Consider the following 13231-nt stretch of genomic DNA (forward strand, 5'->3'; position numbering starts at 1 on the left):
TGCTTGGCATGTAACAGGTGGTCAGTAATTATATTTGTGATGAATGTTACTCCATGAATGATAAAATGGTATATACATTTGAATGAACTGGATTTAACATTTATTTATTGTGTTAAATTTATTCATTTGATGGATAATGGTTTGTTAATTTGTGGTTTTGGTTGCTCTTTGTCTTAATATCTAACATTTTAAAGTTAAGTATCCACAAAATGGACAAATACTTCACACACCTTACAAAGATTCAGTTTTTATCCAAAAAAAAAGACAATTTAAAAACTAACCAAATGGTAACTCCACAGAGGTAAGTTTTCTTGGGTTAAACTTATTTATATTTGTACAACCTGATTTATATCTGTCCCCTCATGTGGAATCCAGTCCTTCCAAATTATGTGTATTTTTGCAAGCACATAAATAATGAAATTAAAAAAAAAAAAAAGATTGATGACAAAGGGCAAAGCCCAAAGCAAGAAGGGAAGAGTGGGAGAGAGTGTTTGGAATAATGAAGGCGTAGGTGTGCGACCTTGTTGTTTATCCTTCTGTATATATCAGTTTACATCTGCTAATCCCCACTAGAAGACAGAGGAGCCTGGTGTGCTTCAGTCCATGGGATCACAGAGTAGGACATGTCTTAGTGACTGAATACCAACAACAGTCCCAGCTACCATAAACGCAGGGAACTATATTCAGTCCTGTGATTATCAAAATAATGGAAAATAATATAAAAAAGAATTTGTGTGTATATATGTGTATAACTGAGTCACCTTGCTATACTGTAGCAATTAACACTGCATTGTAATTCAACTGTGCTTCAGTAAAAAATACACTAAACAAAAAGGCATAGGTATGACATGAATAGTCAGAGCTTAGCCTATCATAGACTTTAATTTTAGAACCAAAGGGAATTGAGGCAGTATTAAGAATCCAACAGGTAGAAGGTCTTATGCTTGCAATTTAATGATTTGCTGATAGTATAGCCTTCTCGCATTTGATATCTCAGAAGCTGTGATGTGTTTTATGATCTTAAAAGTGGTATCTGTACATGTTTTGGGCTTCCCTGGTGGCTCAGATGATAAAGAATCTGCCTGCAGTACAGGATACTTGAGTTTGATCCCTGGGTTAGGAAGATTCCCTGGAGAAGGGAATGGCAACAAACTCCTGTATTCTTCCCTGGGAAATTCCATGTCAGAGGTTCCTGGCAGGCCATAGTCCATAGGAGTCGCAAAGAGTTGGACATGACTGAGCATGCATGCAGATACCTAGAGTAGTCAAATAAATTCATAGAGAGAGAAAATAGAATAGTGGTTGCCGTTCGCTGGGGAAAGGGTGGGATGTGGAGTTAGTATTTAATAGATACAGACCTTGAATTTTGAAATATGGAAAGAGTTCTGTAGGTGGATGATGGTGATGATTGCACAGACCTGCGAATGTACTTATTGGCACTGAACTGTACATATAAAAATGGTAAATTTTTATGTGTATTTTACCGTATCAAAAATTTTTAAATTAGTAATTTGATAAAATGTGGTGGCATCTTAGAATTGAAGGAACACAGAATTCTCCCGATTGTGTCTTAAGCTGTTTGTCTCAGTTTCCTCATCTGTAAAATGGGAATGGTGGTTTCTGCCACACAGGATTGTGAAGATCCTATTAGCTAATGTATGTTGAGTGCTTGTCAGTGAGCCTGGCAGAGGATTAGTCAAAAAAGTCATAGTGAAGAGTGGATTGTAGAGAGTAGAGGGAAACATTTAGTAGGACCTTTTGCAATGAAGGAAAGAAAGGGTTGAGTCTGGTTATGGGGCAGTTAAGTTTACTTCTTTGACAGAAAAGTGCAGACATTTCTCTGACTATGGAGAAGCTTCCACAGTGTTTTAGAAAAACTTATTAATGATATGAGTTACGTAATTAATATTTCATTCATGCTTAATGATGGCCAACCTGAAAGTCCATTTACTTAAGAGTGACTGATGCTAAGCTTCTCATTACTGCAACTGGGCCTTTGCATTTTTAATTATTATTTTACCCAAGCCAGGAAGATGCCCTGATTTCATGTAGGGTGCAGGTTATTCCTTCACTACTAATTTCTGATGCCCTCTTAATTGATTTAGATGATCAGAAGCTGGATAAGAAAATGGAAAATAGTAAAGACTGTTAGAGTGAAGTGAAGTTAAATCTACAAAAATGAATTTGTTTTAATTGGGTAGCTAAATATGTAGGAATGAGTAAGTTTAAGACTTGAAAGTTTGTCTCCTGTGGTAAAACAACAGCAGCAACAAATCAATTGAATATGACATATTTGTTCAACTACTAAGGTATAATTCTCCATTTTCATTGTGAAATGTGTGTTAACACAAATACTAATAACAGAGAATTATGTACAGAGAAATAAGAGAGAAAGTTTAAGAGGGCAAATAGAAAAAAAGTCTTAATTTTTTGAGCCTAGCAAGTAGTTTTTGTTTACTTTAGATCTAACTTGATCCACTGCCCTAAAACATTCTTACAATACTTTCTCCAGTAGATGGAGGCAAGGTTCATGACCTTGAGTGGATCCTGAAATCCCAAAGTGTCTGGCTGGCTGGCAGCTTTAATTATGACACAATCTCAAAGTCAGCAGAAATTACAGAAAAAGACAGTTTGGGGGACTTGCCTGGTGGTCCAGTGGTTAATACTCCACCTTGCAATGCAGGGCACGCAGGTTCGATTCCTGGTCGGGGAACTGAGATCCCATGTGCTGTGGAGCAACTAAACCACGTGCCACAACTAGAGAATCCATGCACACAGCACAAGATTCTACATATCGCAACTAAGACCCGACACAGGCAAATAAATTAATTTTAAAAAGAAAACAAAGTGAATGAAAATATTCATGGTAAAAACTGCAAATCAGGCATGATAACCCAGTAGTATATCAGTGGGGGAAATGAAGTGCTCTTGACTGACTTCTGACCTGTTAAATCATTATAATGCATTTCTATCTTTTCTCTATGTTGAAAAAGATAATATTAATCCTAAGTGTCCCTTGGGTTAAATGTTTCATAAAAATAACAATACTTATAATTTATTTAAAGAGTTCAGACACAGGGCATGTTCTCTCCAGGTCTTCTAGCTGTTCTCCCCAAGTCCTTGACCCCCAGCCGCACACTCCATCCCCGCCCCACCACCCTCTAATCCCTGCTGTTCTCTGCCCAGCTTCTTTCTCTTTTCCTGTGTGCCTCCAGGGAATGTTTTTCCAAGCCTTGGCAAACAAGATAACATCTTAAGGTTGTATCCCCTATGTGGTCACAATTATACGAGCTGTGCCTCATCTCTCACCGAGACATCCTAGCTGAAGTTAAACCTGTTTTTCCCTTATGCTTCTGGAAAACTCCCAGGAAAGCACATGGACCATCTCCATCAAAAGATGCCAGTGTGTGGACACTGAGAGAGGTGCTTTCAGTGGAATCCCAGGCTGCTGGTAGTTGTTGGGGTTGAATAGAAAGATTCCTCTATTCTTTTACAAAAGTAAGTTAAAAAAGAACAGTGTTGGTCCCTCAGTTGTGTCTGACTCTTTCCACCCCATGGACTGTAGCCCACCAGGATCTTCCGTCCATAGAATTCTCCAGGCAAGAATACTGGAGTGGGTTGCCATCCCTTCCTCCAGGGGATCCCTGGAGGAAGTGGCAAGAAAAGTAGACACAGCATTTTTCCTTGATCTCAAGTTCTCCTTCCCAAAGTAAAAGAGATTCTTCTGCTAGCTCTGCAGCCAGTCACCTAGCTGGGTTTTTAAAAAATAAGCTTTCATTGGAGTATAGTTGCTTTACAGAGTGGTGTCAGATTCTGCTATACAACAGAATGAATCAGCCGTACACATACACATATTATCTCCCTTTTGGACTTTTTCAGGTCACCACAGTGCATTAAGCAGAGCTCCCTGTGCATAGGTTCTCATTAGTTATCTGTTTTATCCATAGTATCAGTGGTGTATATATGTTAATTCCAGCCTCCCAATTCATCCCCCCTTCGCTTAACCCCTTGACACCCATATATTTGTTCTCGATGTCTGTGTCTTGGATTTTTATAAATACTGAATAGAGCAATGAACAATGCGTGAATGCATGAATATGTTTTACTCCTAGAGTGGGAGCTGGCTTTATTTAGCTTTCAGGGACTTCTGTTTTCCGTCCATCTGGAACTCGGGGAACTTTGGAGCACACCTGTGACTGGGAGAATGTTGCAGTCTCAGTGTGTACTCCCCTCCCCGCTACAGAAGCTTCCGGGGCATTGTGATATGCCTGCAAATAAGGTGAGGGAGGGGTAGAGCGCATCTTCCCTTCTCAAGGATCTAAAAGAACTCTTTAGGAGACCCTGAAGCAGACTGTCTCTTCACCTGGTGCTGGACGTGGATGCACAGATGAGGAGATGCAGGTGTGCCCTGGCCATGTAACAGGGCAACCACTGCTTGCGGCCGTGAATAGTTTAACGTGGCACAGATGCTCCGAGGGAAGCGCTCTCATGATACTTCTAAGAAGATTGGCAGATGAGAGCCCTTGGCATCTGCTGTTCTCACCAGCATTTCAGATACAGTTACATTTTTGGAGCAGTGAGTCTTAGAAGCTGACCCACTACTGTGGTTTGTCTTGCTCCAGAGCACTTGTTTTTGCTCCAGTTGACTGTTTAGTTAAGAAGATGCCTTCTGTCTCTGGGAAACAAACACTGTGAAAATTAAAACCCAGAAAAACAAAACCCCAAAGCCATAGTAATCTTGACTTGGAAAGTACAGCATACATTTGGGATCATTCTGAGTTTCAGTCTTTGATGTACTTTCTGACAACATTGAATAAACTGATATCTTTCTAGGAGAGGGTCATGATTGAGTTTTGGGGGTATGATAAAATGCATGTGAGATTTATTTCCCTTTTTGGGTTTCTTAGCAAATGATGAGATTTTGGAATAAGTAGAGGGCTTCCCTGGTGGCTCAGAGGTTAAAGCGTCTGCCTCCAATGCGGGAGACCTGGGTTCGATCCCTGGGTTGGGAAGATCCCCTGGAGAAGGAAATGGCAACCCACTCCAGTATTCTTGCCTGGAGAATCCCATGGATGGAGGAGCCTGCTAGGCTACAGTCCACGGGGTTGCAAAGAGTCGGACACGACTGAGTGACTTCACCTTCACCTTCAGAGGGCTTCCTGAAGAGGCTGTTCTTTTGAACTTCAGTAGAAACTTAGGAGGAAAATATAAGTGGGGTGTTTGCAAGATAGACCTAGAGTCAGAGGTGCCATAGTACAAAGGGGCACGGCCAGGTGGAGGGGCTGCTCCGGTGGCCCCGAATGGTAGTGTTGTTGCCCTGAGACGATTGTTTACAGCCCAGGAGCAGGCCTCTCCATGCTAATCACACCACATCGAGTGTGAGGACCAGATAGCAGAGCACTGCTCCTGCCTGGTGGATTGATTTCCAGCATTGTTGGTGTTGTGTTCTTTGACTCTTTGTACAAAACAGTGTGAGATGCTGTCTTGTGTGTTGGACCCAAATGAAGTGTGACTGTGATATTTCTGGCTGAAAGATTCCAGTCTTACTTCAGTCTTTCCTCTAGTATTTATTGGGTAGGGGGAGAGCGAGAATGAGAAGAGTGTGAGTGTGTGTATGTGTGTGTGTGTGTGAGACAGAGATGGTGTTAGTCTAGCTCTTTTATTTATTTATTTATTTTATTATTATTTTTAATTTATTTATTTTTTATTTTACTTTACAATTCTGTATTGGTTTTGCCATACATTGACATGAATCCACCACGGGTGTACATGCATTCCCAAACCTGAACCCCCCTCCCACCCTCCCTCCCCATAACATCTCTCTAGGTCATCCCCACGTACCAGCCCCAAGCGTGCCATATCCTGCATCGGACATAGACTGGCAATTCGATTCTTACATGATATTATACATGTTTCAATGCCATTCTCCCAAGTCATCTCACCCTCTCCCTCTCCCACTGAGTCCAAAAGTCCGTTATACACATCTGTGTCTTTTTTGCTGTCCTGCATACAGGGTCATCATTGCCATCTTTCTAAATTCCATATATATGTGTTAGTATACTGTATTGGTGTTTTTCTTTCTGGCTTACTTCACTCTGTATAATTGGCTCCAGTTTCATCCATCTCATCAGAACTGATTCAAATGTATTCTTTTTAACGGCTGAGTAATACTCCATTGTGTATATGTACCACAGCTTTCTTATCCATTCATCTGCTGATGGACATCTAGGTTGTTTCCATGTCCTTATTATAAACAATGCTGCGATGAACATTGGGGTACATGTGTCTCTTTCAATTCTGGTTTCCTCAGTGTGTATGCCCAGTAGTGGGATTGCTGGGTCATAAGGTAGTTTTATTTGCAATTTTTAAAGGAATCTCCACACTGTTCTCCATAGTGGCTGTACTAGTTTTCATTCCCACCAACAGTGTAGGAGGGTTCCCTTCTCTCCACACCCTCTCCAGCATTTATTGTTTGCAGATTTTTGGATCGCAGACATTCTGACTGGTGTGAAGTGGTACCTCATTGTGGTTTTGATTTGCATTTCTCTAATAATGAGTGATGTTGAGCATCTTTTCATGTGTTTGTTAGCCATCCGTATGTCTTCTTTGGAGAAATGTCTATTTAGTTCTTTGGCCCATTTTTTGATTGGGTCGTTTATTTTTCTGGAATTGAGCTGCAGGAGTTGCTTGTATATTTTTGAGATTAGTTGTTTGTCAGTTGCTTCATTTGCTATTATTTTCTCCCATTCGGAAGGCTGTCTTTTCACTTTGCTTATATTTTCCTTTGTTGTGCAGAAGCTTTTAATTTTAATTAGGTCCCATTTGTTTATTTTTGCTTTTATTTCCAGAATTCTGGGAGGTGGATCATAAAGGATCCTGCTGTGGTTTATGTTGGAGAGTGTTTTGCCTAACCTCAACATAATAAAAGCTATATATGACAAACCCACCGCAAACATTATCCTCAATGGTGAAAAATTGAAAGCATTTCCCCTAAAGTCAGGAACAAGACAAGGGTGCCCACTTTCACCACTACTATTCAACATAGTTCTGGAAGTTTTAGCCACAGCAATCAGAGCAGAAAAAGAAATAAAAGGAATCCAAATTGGAAAAGAAGAAGTAAAACTCTCACTGTTTGCAGATGACATGATCCTCTACATAGAAAACCCTAAAGACTCTACCAGAAAATTACTAGAGCTAATTAATGAATATAGTAAAGTTGCAGGATAGAAAATCAACACACAGAAATCCCTTGCATTCCTATACACTAATAATGAGAAAGTAGAAAAAGAAATTAAGGAAACAATTCCATTCACCATTGCAACAAAAAGAATAAAATACTTAGGAATATATCTACCTAAAGAAACTAAAGACCTATATATAGAAAACTATAAAACACTGATGAAAGAAATCAAAGAGGACACTAATAGATGGAGAAATATACCATGCTCATGGATCAGAAGAATCAATATAGTGAAAATGAGTATACTACCCAAAGCAATTTACAAATTCAATGCAATCCCTATCAAGCTTCCAGCGATAGTCTAGCTCTTTTAAAATATTTGTTGTCTATAAAATTGGACTGATTTTCCTTTCCCTGTTTTAATTCTGTTACCATTCTGATATGGGAATGCTATATTCAAAAGGAGTTCTATATTATAAGATAAATAAGTTTAATCATAGCAAATCACTACTGGTATATTGATTTTTGATTTTTTAGAGGAAAACAGAGCTCGGGAAAGAACACCAAACCAAAACTGGAGGTTGGGGAGAAAAGAGAGACAGGTGTAGGCCAATGCAAACCAATAAAACTAAGAAAATCAGAGGAAAACACAGCATAGTACTTTCTACAAAAATAACAGAAGACTCCCACCTGTCATGAAGCTGAAACTGGGTGATGAGTACAAAGGATCTCGTCATTGTAGTCTTTATCTTTATATATATTTGAAGCTTTCTGTATTGAAACATTTTAAAGAAGAGACTCATATAATGCAAAATGCTAACATTTGTAACATCTTTTCACTTGATTGTGTATTTACATTTGATGATAACAGGGTAATTAATATAAAAAGAAGAGCTTCTATTTAGATGGTGAAGGGTAAAGTAGATGGTGTGTGTAGCACCTGCCATGTGAGTTCAGCAATTCACGTTCTTGGGTGTGGTTTCTGTCTAGCCTTAGGATTCTGTAATTCTATGAGGAATAAAGCTTTTTAGACATATCCCTCCACACCCAGTACTCTTGCCTGGAAAATCCCATGGACGGAGGAGCCTGGTAGGCTTCAGTCCATGGGGTTGCGAAGAGTTGGACACGACTGAGCGACTTCGCTTTGACTTTTCACTTTGATGCATTGGAGGAGGAAATGGCAACCCACTCCAGTGTTCTTGCCTAGAGAATTCCAGGGATGGGGGAGCCTGGTGGGCTGCTGTCTACGGGGTCGCACAGAGTCGGACACAACTGAAGTGACTTAGCAGCAATAGCAGCTCCACACCCTTATGTCAGGAAAATCTGGCAAACTCCATAAGTTCCTTAATTAAAGTATCACTACTACAATCCAGCTGCCTCTTGTGCCCTGCCCTCTCTGGTGTATTCCAGTCCAGCCCCTCCACACCCCCTGTTAGTTGAAGATTGCATTGTTAAAATCTTCACGTTGATTCCAGTTTTGACCTAAACTCTCAGCTGGATTGAATGTGGTCAATAAAATGTTGCATCATGAGTGGTACTAGAAAGAGTTCTTTTGATAGTATCTCTGAGATTTTGAGTAAAATAATTTGGGCTGGCTGGTCTTCAATGCATTGGATGTTAAATTCACCCAACAAGGGTTTATACCAAATATGTTTTTAATTATAGGCTTAGAATTTCATAAGCATTTTGGGAGAATCAAAATAAATGTTATAAAGTTTCTATTAGCACTGAAAGACTATTAGGAAGAATAAATGACTGATGCATAAAATCACTTGTAAGCCCTCCCTGGCAGAATATTAGCTTTTCAGCAAAAGCTAATCATGAAGTTCAAGGCAAGATGTGGAGGAGAATTCAGCAGAGGAGAAGAGAATGACATGGTATAAGAAAGAGGATGTGGGAAGCAGCTGTGAAAGGTGGATTTCTATAGGCAGAGAGAAGTGGGAGCTGGTACAGAGATGGGCACAGAGCCATGGAAAGTTAGATCTTGGAAAGGAGAAGGAAAGTTCATTGAGAGAAAGAAATTGATGAGATAAGGATGGAGGCGATAAGTGTAGGTCAGTTCACAGGGGAAACAGGAAGTCAGGGTTCCAAAGTAGAAGAATGGTAAGCTTTTAAGGAGTTAAGACTCAGTTCTCCCGAGTCTGGCAGGAAGAAAGACAGGGAAGATGTAGGAGGCGATATGTAATACTGTGTGTTGAAGAAGGAAGTACATGAGGGAGTTCGTGCAGGAGGGCCTCAATTACTAACCATTGAAAAGGTCCTGGAGGGAATTCTCTGGAGGGCCAATGATTATGGCTCTGCACTCTGACTGCCAAGGGCCCAGCTTCAATCCCTGGTCAGGAAACAGATCAAGCCATGCGGCATGGATGGAAAAAAAAAAAAAGGCTATGAAGTCACTTCTTAAATGTTGTAGGAAGAGAGGATATGGCTTGAGGGGAAAGTAGCTAGTGATCATGGTGTGTGCACACCAGGTAGTGGAGGAAATGCGAATAAATGTCTTGCTCAGAAGGAAGAAGGCCAGGATAAAACCAAACATTCATTCATCTTTTATTTGCCTGATGTTTATTGAACATCTATCAGTGTTCCTTCATTCAGCAGTTGGTTAGCACCCACTGTGCATCAGATTGAAAGAGGACTGTACAAAGGCTTCAGAGTCTATTGGTAGAGAGAGTTGTGTATGTAGTCAAGTCTAGCCTAGTCCATTCAGTGTGATGCCTGCTGCAACAAAGGGTCATCTGGGTGTGGTTAACTAGCATATGAGTGAACAGGCAACTCATGGAAGACATTCCAGACCAAGCCCCAGTTGAGGTGAATCCTAAGGAATGAGGTGGAACAAGGAGGGAAAGAGTTAGAGATACATGCAGAAGGAATAGCATTAGTGTTTGAGAGAGCATGCCGGGTTTGGGGAGGCATGGAGTGATCTGGGAGGTAGGGCACAGGAGATGGAGGAAGAATAGAGACAGTAGGGTATTTGCCTAAGGGAATGTACCTGTTGCTAGCATTTTTGAGGCAAAGGTAACAAAAATTAGCAGAAACTAACGTATGAACAGAACAGACCTTTATTTACTTGAATATACCAGCAGAATACTTCAAAAGTATATAACTATTCCAGCAGTGGCTCATTTGTCTTTTATTCCTAAAATTATTTTAGTGTTTAAAAATAAACTACGCATGAGTGTTACGACTGCTTGTAAATATCAATACAGTGTTGAGAAACATGAGCACGCTCATTGTGGTCAATTTTTAGTATTTTTTAAATGGATCATTTTGTAGAACTGGTTTGGGGACAGCTTATTTCCATATCATAGGCAGTAGCTTCAAAAAACACTTCTAGAACTTGCTCTAGAAACAGTTCTGATCTTGGCTATAGTCTCCTTCAGTCAGGAGAAAGAGGATTTTGCCTTTTTGTCCTCACTAAGGAGAAAGCTTTTTTTTTTCCCTACCCAGGAAAACGTGTCTGTTTATAAAACATTGCTTGTGTAATTTTAAAAGCAGTTGCCTGCTAATGTTCATGATCAGAATGAGAGATTTAAAGTCATGGAGGGTGAGTCTCAGGACTTTCTCAGATTGAGAACATGCATTCATTACACATTCTACTTCTTTCCCCAAAAACAATCTTTGAGAGGTTAAGGTTAATTTCATTTTCCTGGTAGTCCTCAGGGATGGAAGTCATCCTAGCCACTCCTTCTAATTAGACTCCTTCTAATACTGGTAATTTAATTCTGGGTGTGATTATGCTGTGATTATTGTGCAGGTATATGGTCAAGCAGTTGATGTTAAAAATTGTTCCCACATAGTGCATGCTTACTAACTAGTTTCAGATTCTCCTGTGCCCTTATGGGATGTATATATTTTTAGAAGAAACACCCTGCAGTTTTCTTTTTCATTAATTCTCTGTTTTTGTTTCCTTCCCAATACATAGCTTTCGTATTTCCAGAATTTATACTAGAAAATGCATTAATTGGAAAGGTAGAATAATAAAAGCAGTTGATTCTGGAAAAAAAATAGCTATCACATCAGCTACATCCTGGGTAGTAAGGATATACAGTGTGTGTTTTCTCTGATTCTAAGTCTGGGGTGGTTTATTTGCTTTTTCAGTTGAACTCTGGTTGGCCCCATCTAACCATTTTGGACTCCAGTGGTTTGTATTTCTGTTGTATTTGAATGAATAATCAGAAAATTCTATTGGGATTACACATTATGTGATTATGAACTATTTAAATGAGATACCAAGGGACACATCACATATACTACTGTGTTTCAAAATGATGTTTTTATGTGGTCTGCACTCTGTAAGCCTTTTCAATGTGTTTCCTTAATCATTTGCACATATAAGATGGCTGAGAAAAAAAAAATCTACACTTCCACCCCCAATCTGTGTTTCCTTTGGCATTTGTACCATCTGTAAACATACCCAAATCTGATTTTTTTTAAAAAAGTGGGGGTGGGCAGAAGGGAGGAGAAAAAAAGAGTGAGCACTAGTGTAAGCAGAGCTCTGGGCTGAAAGCTGTGGAGGTTACAAGATAACATGAGTTTACAGACTGCCTGGAAGCTTAGCGTAAAAGTAGGTGAACAAGCAAACACAGAAGTTGTTGATGAATTCAGAACAGAACATGATAAATCGCCAGTGAACTTGCTGTCAGTGGAGGACACTGTGGACTCAGTGCTTAAGGTCTTGAAAAGAAAAACAGAGAAAGGCTTCAGGGAGAAAGGAAACATTTGTTTTGTGATTTGGAGACTGGAGTAGCGGGAAGAAGCCTGCAGTCTCGCATTTAAAGGCCAGCATTTGCAGCCCTGGGTTTGGGACTGTGAGAGGAGAGGGGAGGATTGGAAGGCTCTCTCAGTACATTCCCGCTGATCATGGCATTCAGGAGAAAGAGGGATTTTGTGCCCAAGCACACACTCACAAAGCTGTGCATGTCTCAGGTGGGTACTCACTGTCAGTAACTCTCAGTAATCACTGTCCCTTTGGGGTCATGATTTTCTGCTTGATGAGAAGTGCTTTGTTGTTGCTGCTGTTTTTATATGAACTATGTTGCATTCTAATATTTTATATTAATAGTAACAGCTGTGCTGAATTTGATTCAGGTTCCTTGGATTAAAAAACATGCAATTTTAATTTTTCCACAGTAGTTCAGTGTTAAAGAGGGTCAGGCTTACACGTATCACTTCCTTTTTCAGACAAATGGACACCTCCCTGGGAATGGAGATGTGTATCAAGAAAGACTGGCTCGTTTAGAAAATGATAAAGAATCCCTCGTTCTTCAGGCAAGTGATTTTAAAATGCTTTTTTCCCCTCATAACTTAACTTGCAGAGACCATTATAAATTGGGATGGCAAATTCAGTTGCTTACAGGAGCCAGACTGCTAATAGAAATAAGTACGGGGCCAGCTATCCACGTTAGGGACCGGTAAGGACTGTGACAGAACAAGAGCATGCATACCCAGTCTAAAGTGAGCAGCCCTTAGCCTCTGCTCTTCAAGGGCCAGCTGGGTGATGGGCACAACGTCATCTGATTTTCTGATAAATGATCTTTTTAAAAATACATGTATGTAGCAGAAATTCTGACTTTGTAACTATATATGTGTGTCTATATATTCATATATCTGTTTCATAAATATGAATAAGAATTTCTGAATCTGAATATGTATTTAATTTTTTCAATTTGAAAAATGATGCCATGGACCAAACAACACAAAGTGGGTAGTGGGGTCCTGTTTGTAGGTTAAATTAGAGTTTTCCTCTCCTTCACAGTCTTTTAAATCCTGGACAAATAGTTTTACTTTGGTATTTTGAGCTAAAAGAACTAAAGCATAGGGAATCCCTTGCTGGTCCAGTGGTTAGGATTTGATGCTTTCACTGCTGTGGCTGGGTTTGATCCCTGGTCAGGGAACTAAGATCCCACAAGCTGCGTGGTAGGGGGAAAAAAAAAACAAACAAGCATATTTACTAGGCTGGTGATCCTTGGGAGGAAAGCTCAGACATTTGCAATAAACACTGAGGATGAAAGACCAACCCAGTGGCTCCTCTTGGACCTTTGAGCTACATCC

At 39.9% G+C, this 13231-nt stretch overlaps 1 protein-coding gene across 10 annotated transcripts in view; it reads left to right on the forward strand.

The window, feature by feature from the left end:
* PPFIBP1 (PPFIA binding protein 1) overlaps positions 1-13231 on the forward strand; it is a 201737-nt gene that overhangs the window by 137028 nt on the left and 51478 nt on the right. For all 10 annotated transcript variants that reach the window (XM_040234602.1, XM_040234612.1, XM_040234606.1 and 7 more), the window contains one exon: positions 12362-12448. In XM_040234602.1, coding sequence (XP_040090536.1) covers positions 12362-12448 — 87 coding nt within the window. The remainder of the gene's footprint in view (positions 1-12361; positions 12449-13231) is intronic.

This window comes from Oryx dammah, unplaced genomic scaffold (assembly GCF_014754425.2).
Source record: "Oryx dammah isolate SB20612 unplaced genomic scaffold, SCBI_Odam_1.1 HiC_scaffold_29, whole genome shotgun sequence".
Classification (NCBI taxonomy): Eukaryota; Metazoa; Chordata; class Mammalia; order Artiodactyla; family Bovidae; genus Oryx; species Oryx dammah.